Source organism: Cyprinus carpio, chromosome A20, assembly GCF_018340385.1.
Source record: "Cyprinus carpio isolate SPL01 chromosome A20, ASM1834038v1, whole genome shotgun sequence".
NCBI classification, from domain to species: domain Eukaryota; kingdom Metazoa; phylum Chordata; class Actinopteri; order Cypriniformes; family Cyprinidae; genus Cyprinus; species Cyprinus carpio.
Genome location: NC_056591.1, coordinates 4146773 through 4162303, shown reverse-complemented (window position 1 = coordinate 4162303; position 15531 = coordinate 4146773). Strand labels below are relative to the sequence as shown.

Genomic DNA, 15531 nt, shown 5'->3' with positions numbered 1-15531 from the left:
CCTTTATTTTTAAATCCTTTTAACTCTTTCCCCACCTGCATTTTTGAATGTTGCCAGCCACCGCCAGCGATTTTGAAGATTTTCATACACCAAAATAAAGACCAGAGCCTCTACTTTAAACAAAAAATTCTGTTTTATTCTAGCTTAAAGCATTCTTTTATCAACTCTTGAATATAGGTAGGTTTCACAAAAATAGTTTTGAGCAAAAAGGTGGGAAGATTTCATCACCATATTTTACCTTGAGTTTCTCTGGAGTCTCTAGTGCATTGTAGTCTGGTGAGGAAGTTGTCCTCTCCTCTAGGGTTTGTAGAAAAACCCTCTGGAAGTCCAGCATCTCTGGCAGGCTGCCGAACAGAGACTCCATCTACAGGAAAAGGATAAAACTGAGCTCAGGTCTGACTCAAATATAACAAAGTAAGACCATTTGGACATCAGTTTACACCTCAAAACATACCTCATCATGACTGAGGAAGGTTTCTCTTTGCAATGGCTTCAGATAGATCTCAAACAGAGATCCAAGGTCCTAAACAATGGGACACAAATTATATGACAGTATAAATATATATAAAAAGGTTTATGCTTTAATTAATGACAATGAAAATGCCACAGCTGCGGTTTAGTACCTTGACATAAGATTTCTCTGTGTCCACCAGCTCTTGAATGACCATGCGCAGGCGCTCTGTGACGGACATGTGACGGGGAGAGGATCTGGCATGGGCATTTTCAGTGGAGTAAGGGTTCCTGTGGCCCTCTGACACAAGAACGGAGCCTTCAGGGAACGTCTGGTAGAGATTACACACCATCTCTGGGTTCTGCAAATTAAATGAAAAGCAGAAGATCCATGTATTTTAGTTCTGTTTTTCAGTCGAGTGCTGCAGTGATGATGTATTTTTGTAGGCCAACCTAGAGGTCAGCATCACTCTGGTTTCCTCGACAAAAACCCAGTAGGATTTTTTATGAATGATGCTCTCACCCACATTCCCTCACTGAATGCTGTATCAATGACCTGCTTCTTAATCAATACAATCCAGCACTGCTGGATAAAACAACCGAACCTTTGACTCAAAGCTCGACTCAAAAATGCAAACGCTTTCCTAAAGGCTTTATCTCCAGAGCGCATGTGGTGCGCTTTCACAGGGCTGCATAAAAAACGGCATCACCGGTGAAAATTCAAGCCATTTGTCATCGTAATCTGTGCTGTCAGGGTGTAATAAAGTGCTGACAAACTGATAAATCCCTCTGGGTGGCTTTGCAGAGCTGCTCTCAACACGTAAAGGATGGGGAAAAAAAACTACTATAAAACCCAAATGACATTATCATTCTTTTCAAAACTCAGTGCAATCACAGAGTGTACAATCATAATGAAGTGCATTTGAGAGTGTTTTAAGGTCATAGAAGATGCGTTCACAAACACACTCATCTCTTTTGACACACAATGCACAATCAAGTAAGATAATTTCAATGTCCACAGTAATTACAGACCACTAGAACACAACAGCATAAGAATCAGAGCAGCTTTCTGAGAAAAATATTGAAATGTTGAAAATATAATTTCTATATTTTCCGGTTCCAGTTCCTGTCTGCCGTGCTGCCAAAGACTATAGAATACCTAAGACATGTCACTTTATGTTTCCCCATTCAAAGAGATATGAGCTGCACTTGAATGCCAGAGAGACATTTCAAAGATGGCCGCCGAGTGAGATGACTTGCCTTAAAGGGACTTTGTGTGCTGCTGAGTGGTTTGGAATTGTAGTTCCGTGTAGCTTTGTTTTTCTGTTGGAATCTCTATCTTACTATCACAGAAGTCAGTTAATTCTCAGCACACAGAGACTCTTTCACCTAGATATCATACTATAGAGACTGTGTCTGTTGTCCAAACAAATTTAAGTATAACAATTTCATTGATGTTCAACAAATAAAAAACAGATATTTTAGATCCCTTTCTATGAAAACACTTATTTTAAAATTATATGATCACAGAACATATCCTAGATGAGCTCTTTTTGACAGAAACTAGGATAAAACCAGATGGTTACATTACTTTAAATGAGTCACCCCCCCCCCCCCCCCCCCCACTTGTCTCAATTCCTCAGTGAATCGAACAACTCAGAAAAACTTATTGTAGCGTAAAAACTATTTGACACTGTAAAGCTGCTTTGACACAATCTGTATTGTATAAAGTGCTATATGAATAAAGGTGACTTGACTTGACTTCTAATTATTCTTTAGAAGATGTGTGAATTAAATGTTTAATTCCTTATAATCGCATACAAAATGTCTTGCACCTTAGATTGTACACTGTAAAAACAAAATATAAAAATATAAAGCTAAATATTTTTATTTAGATAATACAGCTGACTCAATTTCTACCAGTAAGGATAAATCATATAAAAAAGTAGTTTACATAATAATTATATAAAATTTTAGAAAATTGTTTAAATATTTTATTTATATATTATAAATATATATTTCTGTGAAACAGTTAACAAGCACAGTGAAACTTTATATATAATAGCAACTGACCAAACAACCAAAGTAGACTGGAAATGTTTAATGCAAGATATGTTTCCACAGTGTTTAAAAAAATTTGTAAATATGATGTTTAATCAAATTTTATTTGTATGCCTCAAAATAACTATGCATGGTTATAAACAGCAAAATACAGTGTCCTGTTTGATTTGACTTGACTACAGTTAAAAAGCTTATGGTCAGTAAGATTTATTAATGTTTTTTTGTTTTCTTTTTAAAGTCCCTTATGCTCACCAAAGCTGCATTTCTTTAATCTGAAATACAGCAGTAACAGTAATATTGTTAAATATAAGTTATTCCTAGGAATGACTGAAGGAAACGCTGAATTTTCAGCATCCTTACTCCAGTCTTCTGTGTCACATGAAATTATTCTAATATGCTGATTTAGTGACATTAGAAACATCATCAATGTTGAAAACATAATTTTTAGGTTTTTTATATTTTTTGTGGGAATCGTAATATCCTTTTTTTCAGGATTCTTTGATGAATATAAAGTTCCATATATATTTGAAATAGAATTTCGTAACCCTGTACTGTCACTTTTGATCAATGTAATACATCCTTGGTAATAAAAAAGTATTTTTTTTTTAACTAACTGACCCCAAACAAAAATTTGGCAACTTGAATATTGAAAAATGACTGCCAAGCCCTACATGCCATGCAAAAGCATTTTACATTTTAAACCTTTCAAAGCAATGAAAATCAAATATTATTGATTGCAGCTGCCAAGTGTGCAGTAAGACTGTGGAATTCTGTTGAGCACGTCTCTCTCTCCATATGACCTCATAACACCCACTGTAATCCTGATCACACCAGCCAGTCTCTCAACACAAGCAGCCCACACCTCCTAAATCTCTGACAGCACAGCCGCTCATTCCCTCGGCTTACCTTTCCGCCCCGCTCGGCCTTATCGTTCACCTCCTCCAAAGCAGGCGCTGCGGAGCCCTCTGGAAATTCCTGCTCTTGAGCTGGATCTGAGGGAGAAAAAGAGGTGGAAAAGATGTTAGTGAAAGAGTGGTCTGATTTCTAAAGTAAAACATGTTAAGTCACGGTGATAGAGAGTGAAATAAACACACTCGAGGCTCATTAACTCAGCACTCTCTCTCGGGATATGGCTCACCATAGTCCGACCAGAGCAAGCATTTGACCTTTATTAACCTCAATTGAACTGATCTCACTGACTGATGCAGGTCCACTTCAGCAGGCTCTTGTCTCTAATTCTACAAAGCTTGGCATTGCTTCAGCTGGGAAAACCTAATATGCACTAGGTTTACTGTTAGAATAATGTTACAAACCCCTCTACAGGAAACACCATTCTGTAGAGAATAACAGTTTTGTTGTCTGCAAAGATCCCTGTGGTGTAATAGTTTATGTCTGGGCATTCTGACAGCGTCATGCTGTGAAACAAGCTGTCCATCGTTAGGTTCTCATCATAAAAACAGCAGGAGTTGTTTGATTGTTCGCAGTATGTCTAAAGAGCCAGAGGCCGCTGGCAGTCGCAGCCCTCTGCAAGCCCTAATGCCCGTTCAGTTGACGGGTAACCAAATACATTTTAAATGCTATTTACAAAATAAAATAAAATTAAAGTTGGTTAATATTTACTCATGACTACTATAACAGTTACCTAGAGTTTACCATGGTTACTGTAGGTACAAAATGTGCTTATCTAAAACATATATATATATATATATATATATATTTAAAAAAAAAGTAAACTGAGATTTGAGCAATCTTTCGTTTAATGTTTTTTGTTTGTTTGTTTGTTTGTTTGTTTGTTTTACTCATAAAAAGGGCACTGCATGAGCCAAACACAAAGTCTGTTGCCCTCTGCAGTTCATCTAGGGTTAATGCAGAAAAAGCAGGGCACATCCAATATTATGTGAAAAGATATAATGGCAAAATACAATACTATTCAAAAGTTTGGGGTCAGTAAGATTTATTTATTTGTTTGTTTTTAAAGAAATTCATACTTTTACATTGTGGCAAACATTTCTATTTCAAATAAATGCTTGAAGTTTCAATTGGTTGTGGAATCCTGAAAAAAAAAAAATTGTATCAAGGTTTCCACAAAAATATTAAGAATTTCAACTGTTTTCAACATTGTTAATAATAATAAGATTTTTTTCTTCCAAACTGGCTTATTAGAAAGATTTCTGAAGGGTTGTGTGACACTGAAGACTTGGAATAACGGCTGCTGAAAATTCAGCTTTGCCATCGCTGGAATAAATTACATTTTAAAATATATCAAAATAGAAAAGCTATTTTAAATTGTAATAATATTTAACAATAAAACAGTTTTTACTATATTAATAATCAAATAAATGCAGCCCTAATGACACTTCTTTCTCATTTTTAGCATTAATCTTTCATTTTTAACATAATATTTAATTAATTTTAAATTTAGTGTTTATAGAAAAAAATATATATTTTCAGACCCCAAAATTTTGAACGGTAGTGTTTATAGAAGGGCAGTGCATTATAAAGACTTTTCTACCTGTGGTCCACTGCTCCAGGTGAATGATGTCACCCTGAGGAGGTTGGGGTTGATCAGGTTCACTGGGGTCACAGTCTGGCCAGACGTAGCTTTGGTCGTCTGCGCTGTTATCCTCACGTATGAGGATAAGATGGAGTTCTTGTTGGCTGAAGAAGCTCTGCATGAGGCCGAGGTCAAGAGAGGCCACACTCACACCATTGAGAGAAAAGATCTCGTCTCCAGCTTTCAGACCTACAAAGACAATTTACATCATACATATCAATCACAACACATTCCATCAATCACAACATTTAAAATCTGATGAAATGTTACCTTGAGTAACCGCCAGGCCTTCAGGATTCACCTCGCTCACATACACATGACTTCTCCTGGCACCATCCACATGACCTGTGACCGCAAAACCTGCAGAGAGCCATAAGATTAAATCAACCACTGCCAGAATTATTTTAACACATTTAAAGGAATGTTCTGAAAAATTCTGTCAAGATTTACTAATTTACATGTTGCTTTGAACCTGTGTGACTTTCTTTTTTCTGTGGAACACAGAAAGGAGATGTTCAGCAGGATGCCCAAGCTGCACTTTGCCATACAATATAATCGAATGTGTTCTCTAAGTATACTTAAATGGCCTTTTTTTCCCATTCATATTATATGAAAGTACAGTTTTTAAAAATATGTACATTGTATGGAACAGAGCAGCTCAGACATTGTGCTAAACTTTGGTGTTCCTCTGGAAAACCTCATACAGTTTCTGAACACAGTTTCTGGTGAATGAATGTTTGATTGAAGGTTAACTATTTCTTTTCTTGCTGATCCTGCTGTACAGTAACTCACCAAAGTCTACACTTGTGTCCGGCCGGGACATGCTTATGGTCAACACATTGAGAGACCAAACTTCCAGTTCATCATAGACCTGTTAAACAAGAGCCGAGCATCGGTGTTTTGTGAAATAAGTGTATAAAACAGGGAAAAAAACAGCTTAGAAGTTTTAGATGGGTTATGTTAGCAGGTTAACAGAACAAACTGGGTAAGATGGTTATTGTTGTAGGCATTACTAATCCAAATAGAGTTTAGCTTGAATAATCTGCTTTATAAAGTGTGTTTTAGTCTCACCAGGGTCCTCAGCAGGTCTGTGGGCACTGGAGTACTTCTCTCCACATCTTGTCCAAAATGCCTCCTCATGTGCAGGCAGTGCAAAGCTGGGTCAAGCTGCTTTGCCTACAAAAGACAATTATATCCACTATTACATTCATATAGAGATCAATATGAAGTTCAGAATGTGTAATGATTTATTAAATCTTCTCAAAACAAATGCATCCAGTGACAATCTCAAGTTTTCTGTCATTTCATGATGTCTGAATCAGACACAAGAGACCACAAAAGACAGAAAATGCAAGCGCATTAACTTTAGTTGTTCGTGTTTTTCTGGTTATGGCCATTTCAGGTCACTGGGTCTTTGAGAGGTTACTGCTGAATTACCTTGCAGGCCAATGAGAGAACATCAGCAACCAGAGAGTCCTGTCTGACTGGCACACTGACGACCTGACTGTCGGGCATGAGCACGTACACCCGGCTTTCCAGACTACAGTCCCACGGGTTACCTTCAGGTGGCGCTGTTACATGCATTTTGGTAAATACATCCAACTTCTGCTGACAATGGGCAAGAGGATAAAAAAGACCAAGAGTGAATGAAGTTCAAGTATTGCTCAATATCTTAGTTTGAAATTATTCAGTAGCTTAATATGAAATATGACATTGATAATTTAGATAATATTTGTTGCCTTATATAACTTTGCATTATATAAAACCTGCAAAAAGTAAAATAATGAGTCCCTATGCATTCAGTGTGTATATCAGAACCATGTTTCGTCTGTTACACCTACATAAATGAGGTTAACTTTCAAACTTTTTTATGATTTTAAGCTGTTTTATGCTACTAGCCTTGATATATAACCATCAACTATATGAAATGCTAAATGTTTTAACTGAAATGTGCTGCAAAATGATTTATTCAAAAAAAAAAAAAGATTCTGTTCTGTTTGCGATCTTACTCTGCAACTCTATTCTGTTCTCTATTCATCTACATGCAATGCAATAAATAAATAAGATACAGTTTTTAGAAATGACCAGATAATAGCAATCCTACCAATTTCACAGAAGCTATTATCAAAATAGCTTTTTCCAATAATAGTATATCACTACAGAATATCGTCTTTTAATATACATTGTAATGATTTCCATTGTGAAACAGAAGTGTGCTTAATTGTTCTGAATGTGTGCTTGCAAATAATATAATAATCATGAATTAAGTGTACTTAAAGAGATTACTTTTATGACTCCATGTCTCTTAAACACTTAAGTATACTTTTCAAAAGTGCACTTTGTAATAATGTCAAAGTGAAAGTTTTACAGTACATGTTGTACTGATCTTTTGTCACATTTCAAATACGATTATTTTGATGTGCTGACTAACATACTAAAGTACATTAAAAGTTATAGTTAAATTATTGATTATTATTCAATTATTGATACATAAAATAACTTGATGTTGGAACATAGCATTAAGCTTACAGATGTCTTTCTAGCAAACAAAACGTGAGAAAAAAAAAATCCACTCCTGAAGCTTTCCTCTGCTCTTGTTCTGAGCCAGGTGCCAGCAACACTAATATTAACAGGGATCTTTAGCACACTCTTTATGTTGTGAGAGGGAGAAAGTAGGGTCACGTCCCTTTTCACTGACTCAACTCACACAGCTGTCACAACAACCTGCTGGTCTGTTGACATTATGCAGTGCAAACAGATCACGGGGTGGAGAAATGGCCAGAATGGGGGAGGTTTGTCCAGTGTAATTCTATTGTCCTTCAGCTGCATCCTCAATATGGGGATTTGACAATGCAAGAGCTGTTGAACAATATAAGATGTCTTAACAGATTTTGGGAAGCTATGTTTAAACTGTAACTTACCAAGGACAATCTACTAACAACAGTCTCTCAACAACAGTCAAGATACTTTTTTGAAACAGCATTTATTTAAAAAGCAGCTAATTTAAGGGGACAATACAAGTATGCGATGATACAATTAATAAGGGCCATTGGTTTCTGGTACAAAAAAAACAGTGAGAAAAAAAAAAGATGAACTGTTATTTAATGCTGAAAGCATATTTTATAAACTAAAATACTACAAAATACTAAACTAAAATACTAATATACTATAAACTAAAAATAAAATATATTTAATGTGATTTTTATTGAAGCATGTAGGTTGTCTATATAAATATTTCTAATTACATGTTTGTAATGACTGAGTTGCAATTTTGTATTTGTAAAATATATTAACTATGAATGTAATATTGAATAACATTACAATTACAATTATATTCAAGTGCTTTATTATGTTAACTGACACATCAAAATAAGTGTACTTCCTTAAAGCACAACGAAAAATTTTATTAAAACATGATTTAAAATGTACTTTCTATGATGGATGTATGCACTTTTTTGGCCTTCAAAATCTCGACCACCATTCACTGCTATTATAAAGCTTGGAAAAGCAAGGACATTTTTAATATAACTCCGATTGTATTCGTCTGAAAGAAGAAAGTCATATACGCCTAGGATGGCTTGAGGCTGAGTGAATCATGGGTTAATTTTCATTTTTTGGGTGAACTATCCCTTTAATGCGATTCAACGCACCTTTTCTCTCACAATGGCTCAAGTGGTATAATTACCTCTGAGCTGCTTTGTGTGGATGGATGACCGAACGATCCAGAGGAATATCCTTCAAAAATCTGCATCACAAACACACATACAGAAACATTAAACACACATCGAATGAAATGCAGAGCAGCATCAAGGCTCAAAAAAGCAGCATGTTTCTGTCTCCATGTTTTAATTAGAAACCATCAATCTAAGGTGCCAGCTTTGATACTGTTCTGATTGTAGATCACAGCAGAAATAACCCTGAGGTTTGCTGGGAAATAATGAGAGGTCTGGAAGATGCTAAAATTATAGGTCTATAAAAGCTGATGGATGGATCAGCCTTAATTGTGAGGGTAGAGTGGGAGACATGGCCTCCCCTCACCCAAGACAACCATGTGCCCAACATCCTCCTGCTAACACACATAAATATTATATGGATGTACTCTATAGAAACAGAAAAGGGTATGGCTTGTCCTCTGCAAATAATTGAAAAAGCAAAACCCCAAATACCAAAAACTGACATAAGCTTTGTTCCTTCAGTGAGGTGGATTCCTCACCGTACATAGACAGCTAGCTACTGATGTGAATATGATGCTAATGAGCTAACAACACTCTACTTTAAAAAATACTTTCTACTACTATAATTTACTTTGCAACTTAATGTCAACTAACTTTCATATTAATACTCTCAGTAGTCTGTTAGGTAAGGTTTAGGGTAAGTACACTAAGTTGACATGAACTTGCTAAGTTACATCGTCAGAACCTCTGCTGTGGGACCATCAAAATAAAGTGTTAGCAGATATTAAGCTGACAGTCTACTAATACTCTGACTGGTAGTCATGTAGTTGTAAAGTTACTTACTGCAGGATGTCTAAAGTAGACTATTGAAATAGAGTGCTACTGGCAAGTCTTTAGGAAAAGAGCTGAGGTTGTAAAAAAGCACAGATATCCGTAGACATCCACATAACAGTAGCAATACTGAGCAGTTTATCTGGGGACGGCAACTCTGACTTGACTCTGACTAAAGCATCTAAGCCCTCTGGAAACAATCACACTGCATCCCCCCCCCCCCCACCTCCCGTAACCCTTTTGAATCAAACATCATCAGATGCTACATCTATGCAGTAGAAGCTGTCTCTCCTTTCAGACTGTTTCCAGCTTGCAGCAATTAACCGCATGCAGTTCATGGTAATTCCCGTCTTTGGAATCCTGCACTATTAGGGGCTGTTCTGACCAGATTTGGTCCACTTAAGGCTGGATGATTATGAGGCTGGAACCGCTGAGTGATTGTCTCCAAACTCACATGAGGCCGTCTACCTAATCATACATGTGGATTTAGAGCTCATGCTCTGTGTTAACACAAAAGCCTTTGGACTTAATTACAAGAACTGATCGAGAAACTGTATTTCCAAAACAGCCCATGATCACTTTGACAGGATAAAGGAACAGGACTGCTGTGTGTTTTCCTGCCACTTGACCTCCAGAGAAAGCTTTGATGTGTGAGTCAGTGGCTGTTTGTTTTATCCGGCGAGTGTGACAGTGTTTCCCACCCTGACACCTGTGGACAGCATTAACACACTACTGTTGAGACTAAATGAATAAAACAGGCCTGCGTCTTAAATGACTATTCAGTACTACAGTCGTAAACACAGGCCAGTGAACCTTAGAGTAAAGCCCCCTTCACACTGCACGTTGGTCCTGTAAAATTGCCGGAATGATTTCTGTGTAAATGCAAACACCGGATTGATTCCAGGATCGATCCCGGGTTGGGGACCTAGTAACATTGCTGGGTTCAGTCCCGGAATGAGCTCTGCGTGAACAAAAGCCAGAACCAATGCCATAAAGGGTGTGTCGTAGTGATGATGCATGTTATCGTGCAAGTCTTTTACCGGGTGTTTTGAAGGCAGATCAACGTTCGCACTGTATGTAAAATATGTGCAAACTGTAATAAAGCAGAGATCAGTTAGCTCCTCACTATCCGCACTGAAGCTGAGATCGTTCGCCATCTTAAGTGAAAGTTAACATGCCTAGCATTTTCGACATTACATGTCACATCCTGATGTCATGTGTCATTACGGGACCTTTACGGGTTGTGTGTGAACGCACGCACAGATTCCGGGAAATCACTGGCAGTGTGAATGAACCAAAATCTAATGATCTGGGAACAATTGCCGGGACACATTACCTGTGTATTATCTGGAATCTCAGTGTGAAAAGGGCTTAAGACTCACAACCTGAAATCATAGATGTTTTAGTATGTACTAATTCATGTCGATTAGGATTAACCCTAATTAAAGGAAAACTGCTCCTTTTATTTTTATTTTCCCTAAGTGTATTCTTCATTGTTAGGGTTTGGCAGGTCTCAAAATACATAACTGTCTGGGAAAAGAATTTCCATGATATTTTCAGTTGTTAGTGATTGACTATATAGGCAATAATTTTATTGCGGTTGAACCTACAAAGAGTATTTCTTACCTGGGACAGGGACTGTCTCTTTTCACGGTTGTGTTTGGTCAGACTGTCTAATCCCTTCTGTGAACAAAAGAGCAGTCCTCGTTTGTTCCGCACACCTCGAGGATGAGCGCGAGACCGTCTCTTCAGGGTGGCTTCATCACGAGTGCATATCTGCACAAACATAAGCTCTTTAAAAAAAATCTCAATGCTCCATCATCTTAATCTAATTTTTGTGGAGCGTCTCAAAGGTAGACTGTTTTAATGAGGTCTTTTTTGGTGTCTTGCACAATTCCCTCAAAGCATGTGACAGATCCTCACCAGCGCATGAAAGGACGAGACAGAGAAAATTCCCAGACGACCTAGCACCATTTTAGACGGGCGTCCAGCAGTGGCTAGTAGGCTTTTTGGATTGGGCAGCTCTGTGCCCTGCAGGCTAGCCAGGTAACAGCGCATGCGGAAGAGCTCTAGGTTAAACTTCTCTAGGTTCTGTTCCCATTGCAGGATCTGTGGGTCAGAGACGAAGGACAGAGAGCAATACACTGAAATATATTTGAGAAAGCTACAGACATTATAAATATTATAGAGTTACAACAACCCACAACACTGGCGCTGATTTATGTATGGGTAAGTACTCCTCACATTTTCTTTAGAAAACCTAAAAACCTAGAAATGTAGATTATGCGAATCAGCAGGGCATGGGGGTTTCAAGTCTGAATGCTTGTACTATAGATACATGGATGATCTGAAAGCATTGTGCTGTGGTTTCTGCTCAAACACCAACATCAATGACTTTATTGCCCAATTTAGCAAACCACTCATCTGAACTACTTGGTTTTGGCCTTTAATCTTTTGAAATAAACCACATACATTTGCATAAACATCCACACACACACACATCCGTTTTGTTCCTCACCTGGCCCTCAATAGCCTTCCTGTTCTTCTGGTCGCTGATGACGGACAGCTGCAGCTCTGCCATTTTCTTCATTTTGCCATCCATGTCGATCTTCTGCAGGAGAGCTCTGCTCTGGCTCTTCAGCAAATGCAGTGTGTCCTCCTTCCCCTGACGCTTAGCTAAATGTGATGCGCTGGCAGAATGGATGGCCGTCACCCAGTTCTCCAGGTCTGTTTGATTAGCAGCCTGAGAGATAAGATACAACTTATAGCCAAAAGTCCACAACATGGAAATAGTGCTATATTATATGATAAAGGCCACATGCCTGAAAGAGATAGACATCTCCAAAGGCATTGCTGAGGCAGAAGACATGCTCTTTCTTGGGATGCTCGGGAACTGGCTGCACAATACTGTCCTCGGCAAGCACTGCATAACGTGGTGAGCATTCTTGCTCAGGAGAGGCCTTTCCATTGGATTCACCCAACAAAAGTGTACAGCCTACAGGAGACAGGGAAACAAGAGATAGAGCTCCTAATAATGGCATGCAAACATTATCCATTACAGCTAAATGTTTAAGTCTTAGAACTTAAAAATCAAATTGGCTGTGCATGTTTTACTTCCTGGAAATTCAGCATTAGTGTTAATCTGCATTTCTTGTCTGCTTGTTCTCAAGACTACCATCTTACCTTTGAGCGTGACCCAATACTGCCTCCACTTGCGTCTTGCTACCAGTTCCAGTTTGCGGTCCTTGTGGAGGGTAATGAGGTGTTTAAAAGCCAACCAACCAGCCCTCCGCACAACACCTTGCTCCCTCTCAAACAGGAGGTCCATTTGCTCCAAGGAGCCCATTGAGCCACTGCTGCTTTCTCCTTCACCCTCCCAGACCTGGAGTCCATCAGCAGTTCCACTGCTGCTGCCAGTCTCTAGGCCCTGCATAAAGTTCTCATAGATGTTCTGCCTGAAGGCTGCACCCTGGTTCTGCTGCCCAAATGGACCCATTGAGGAACCAGAGCAGTCCAACTGTGTCTGGGAGGACATTGGATTCCAAGATGGTCTGGATTCCTCTAGTGTGCCCCCAGCTCCACAGCTGACAACCTCTGTAAAGTCCAGAGTACTTGGTTCCTGAGGTTGGGTAGACATGAAGTGAGAAGAGGATGGCAAATGTTAACATGTCTATGTTTTACAAGGTTGCCACAATGTTGCGAAGTTCTTCATACCCTTTAATCTTGCTTACAACTCTTACAAACCATGGCCAGTCCAACAAGCATACCATTTCAAAAAATCTCTAATTTGTTGTTTCATAGAGGAATGTTATCTAAGAATGATTTACAGCACTGAAGAATGTCAACTTAAACTAAAACGTAATTTTACACCCAGAACACTGAACAAGAAATGGAATTGTAATATGATAACATCTGCATGATAATTCTAGAGTCAAACAGGAAGGTCTGCTATGCTGACAGATTTACAATAACGCCCAATACATTTTCTCACCTGCAGCCTTCGCTTCTTCCTGCTCAGACTTCCTGTCCAATCGCTGAGGCGGCGAATGCGACTCTTAAGCGAGTCCTTCCTTGTATTCCCATCAGGAATTGCTTTTCTGCATGGCAGGGTTTGTGAGGTGTAATTCTGGGTTTTCTGACTCTCATCCTGGAAGTTCACATCCACGGATGTGGTCAGTGAGGCTTGAAGGTGAGGAGTGTCCTCAAGTTGATCCGCCGCTAGGATGCCCACGGTAGGGAATGGCACAGTCATGTTGGGGTTTGTGTAAAGGTCGGATAATCCATTATGTTCCAAATGAAGAAGCACAGAGTCTCCAATACCACTGTCCTCCTCAGCGCGGTTAGCATTGTACCCATTACTATTGCAATCACTGCTTGCATACTGACTGCCATGAACTGTGGCTTGGCAGGTGAGGTTACCCATATGGTTCTCAGATTGTTCTGTATTGTAACCATTAAAACATCCAAAATCTACAGTACGTGTGGATGAGAGTGTGGTATATCCACTACTGTTGTCCGAAGGTTGGCTGGTGGTGAAGACGTTATCACACAGATCTTCTGTCCCATTCCCCCAGGGTGAGTCATACCATGAACCCTCAGAGCTAAGAGAGCTCCCATTACTGGCCCTTTGGGTAGCATCAACAGGTCCACTAAGACAGCTGCCCAAAGACAGCGCAACATCCGGCTCCCTCCGTGCATTTGTAAACTCTACCCTTAGACTTCCATCCTCACGAAAAAGAACTTTGGGACTGCTCTTACTGTCTTTAATCTCAGAACTGGTGCTCTTCATTGGGGCCTGGAGGCCTCCAGTCTGTTGTCTGTAACCGACAAAGAATCCATTTCCCTGGAATAAAAGGTTGTCATAGTCTCTGTGTCTCTCTGAACGTACTTTGTCACTAGATCCCCCTTTAATGCAGTCATAATTGCGGGAGATGTAAGGTTGGCTGGTCTTGTGTGGTGAAAATCCATTTTTGGCCTTGTAACCAGAGGTGCTTTCAGTGCTCCTCCACCAAGAACGTGGGGAGAGTGCCTCCTCTTTTGAGGTCTGCAGCTTCAAGGAGCTAGATTTTCCCTTACCAGGGATGATGAAATTGCTATACTGACTATCTGTATTTCCCATTCTGATTTGTGAGAAAAATGATAAAGAAACATCAAGTTCAAAGTTAAGCATTCCATACATACATCTTTCTACCTAACTATCCATATAACCATGCATCTATCGGTGTGACTTTCTATCTATCCAGTCAACTGTTCACTTATCCACCCATCCATGCACCTACACACAAAAACACACATACATAGTAATATAGTTTCTTTTTTACCTGTAATAAAGCCAGTTGTCAGAGCATACAAAGATATTCCTTCATATTTCTTTTAGACATAGTCCTTTGCACTGGCCATCCTCTTTTCCCAATGTAGTCTATGGCTGACTTCTGTCTGCTCCTGCCTGGTGCAGCATCTGACTCTCACTGAGATCCTCCTCCCTTCACTGTCTCTCTACCACAGCTGTTCTTCTCTCTCTCCATCGCTCATCTGTGGAGAAACAGAGGAAGGGAGGGGCATGTGTTAGTAACACACAGTCAGCTCTTGTGTGTGCAGTCTGCATTGGGAAGCCCCACTCCAACCCCCAACCCCAAATCTAAATAGACCTTGCGCTTCTGTCCTGCCGCCACATTCCATGACGTAGCGCCGCAAGCTTTTACAAGGACAGAATTCATACAACCTCACTGTTTATTTTCAGGCTAGGAAATTCTTCACAATTTTCTTTATTTTTTGTCAGTAACTCAATCCCTCAAAGCAATGTGTTTGCACTGTACACAAAATCTTTTAACTATGTTTGGTGTAGCATTGTGTTGTCTTAAAGCCAGAAGAGGATTTGGAAAATATCTGTAATGAGAAATTTATTAGTGCCAGGATGAAGTGCTCCTGGCTGCTTGGGAATATTTCATATCCTGTGTACTT

General features: G+C 39.1%; 1 protein-coding gene across 1 annotated transcript in view; it reads right to left on the bottom strand.

Annotated features, from left to right (window-relative positions):
* Positions 1-15531, bottom strand: part of LOC109048681 (rho guanine nucleotide exchange factor TIAM2-like) — a 33507-nt gene that overhangs the window by 4750 nt on the left and 13226 nt on the right. The window contains exons 2-18 of the mRNA XM_042777403.1: positions 14892-15102; positions 13562-14690; positions 12754-13189; positions 12393-12565; positions 12089-12313; positions 11494-11679; positions 11197-11346; positions 8751-8810; positions 6503-6670; positions 6137-6241; positions 5858-5936; positions 5336-5425; positions 5024-5254; positions 3418-3503; positions 624-812; positions 455-523; positions 239-364 (exon numbers count right to left, since the gene is read on the bottom strand). Of these exons, the coding sequence (XP_042633337.1) occupies positions 239-364; positions 455-523; positions 624-812; positions 3418-3503; positions 5024-5254; positions 5336-5425; positions 5858-5936; positions 6137-6241; positions 6503-6670; positions 8751-8810; positions 11197-11346; positions 11494-11679; positions 12089-12313; positions 12393-12565; positions 12754-13189; positions 13562-14689 (3501 nt within the window). The 5' untranslated portion in view covers position 14690; positions 14892-15102. The remainder of the gene's footprint in view (positions 1-238; positions 365-454; positions 524-623; positions 813-3417; positions 3504-5023; positions 5255-5335; positions 5426-5857; positions 5937-6136; positions 6242-6502; positions 6671-8750; positions 8811-11196; positions 11347-11493; positions 11680-12088; positions 12314-12392; positions 12566-12753; positions 13190-13561; positions 14691-14891; positions 15103-15531) is intronic.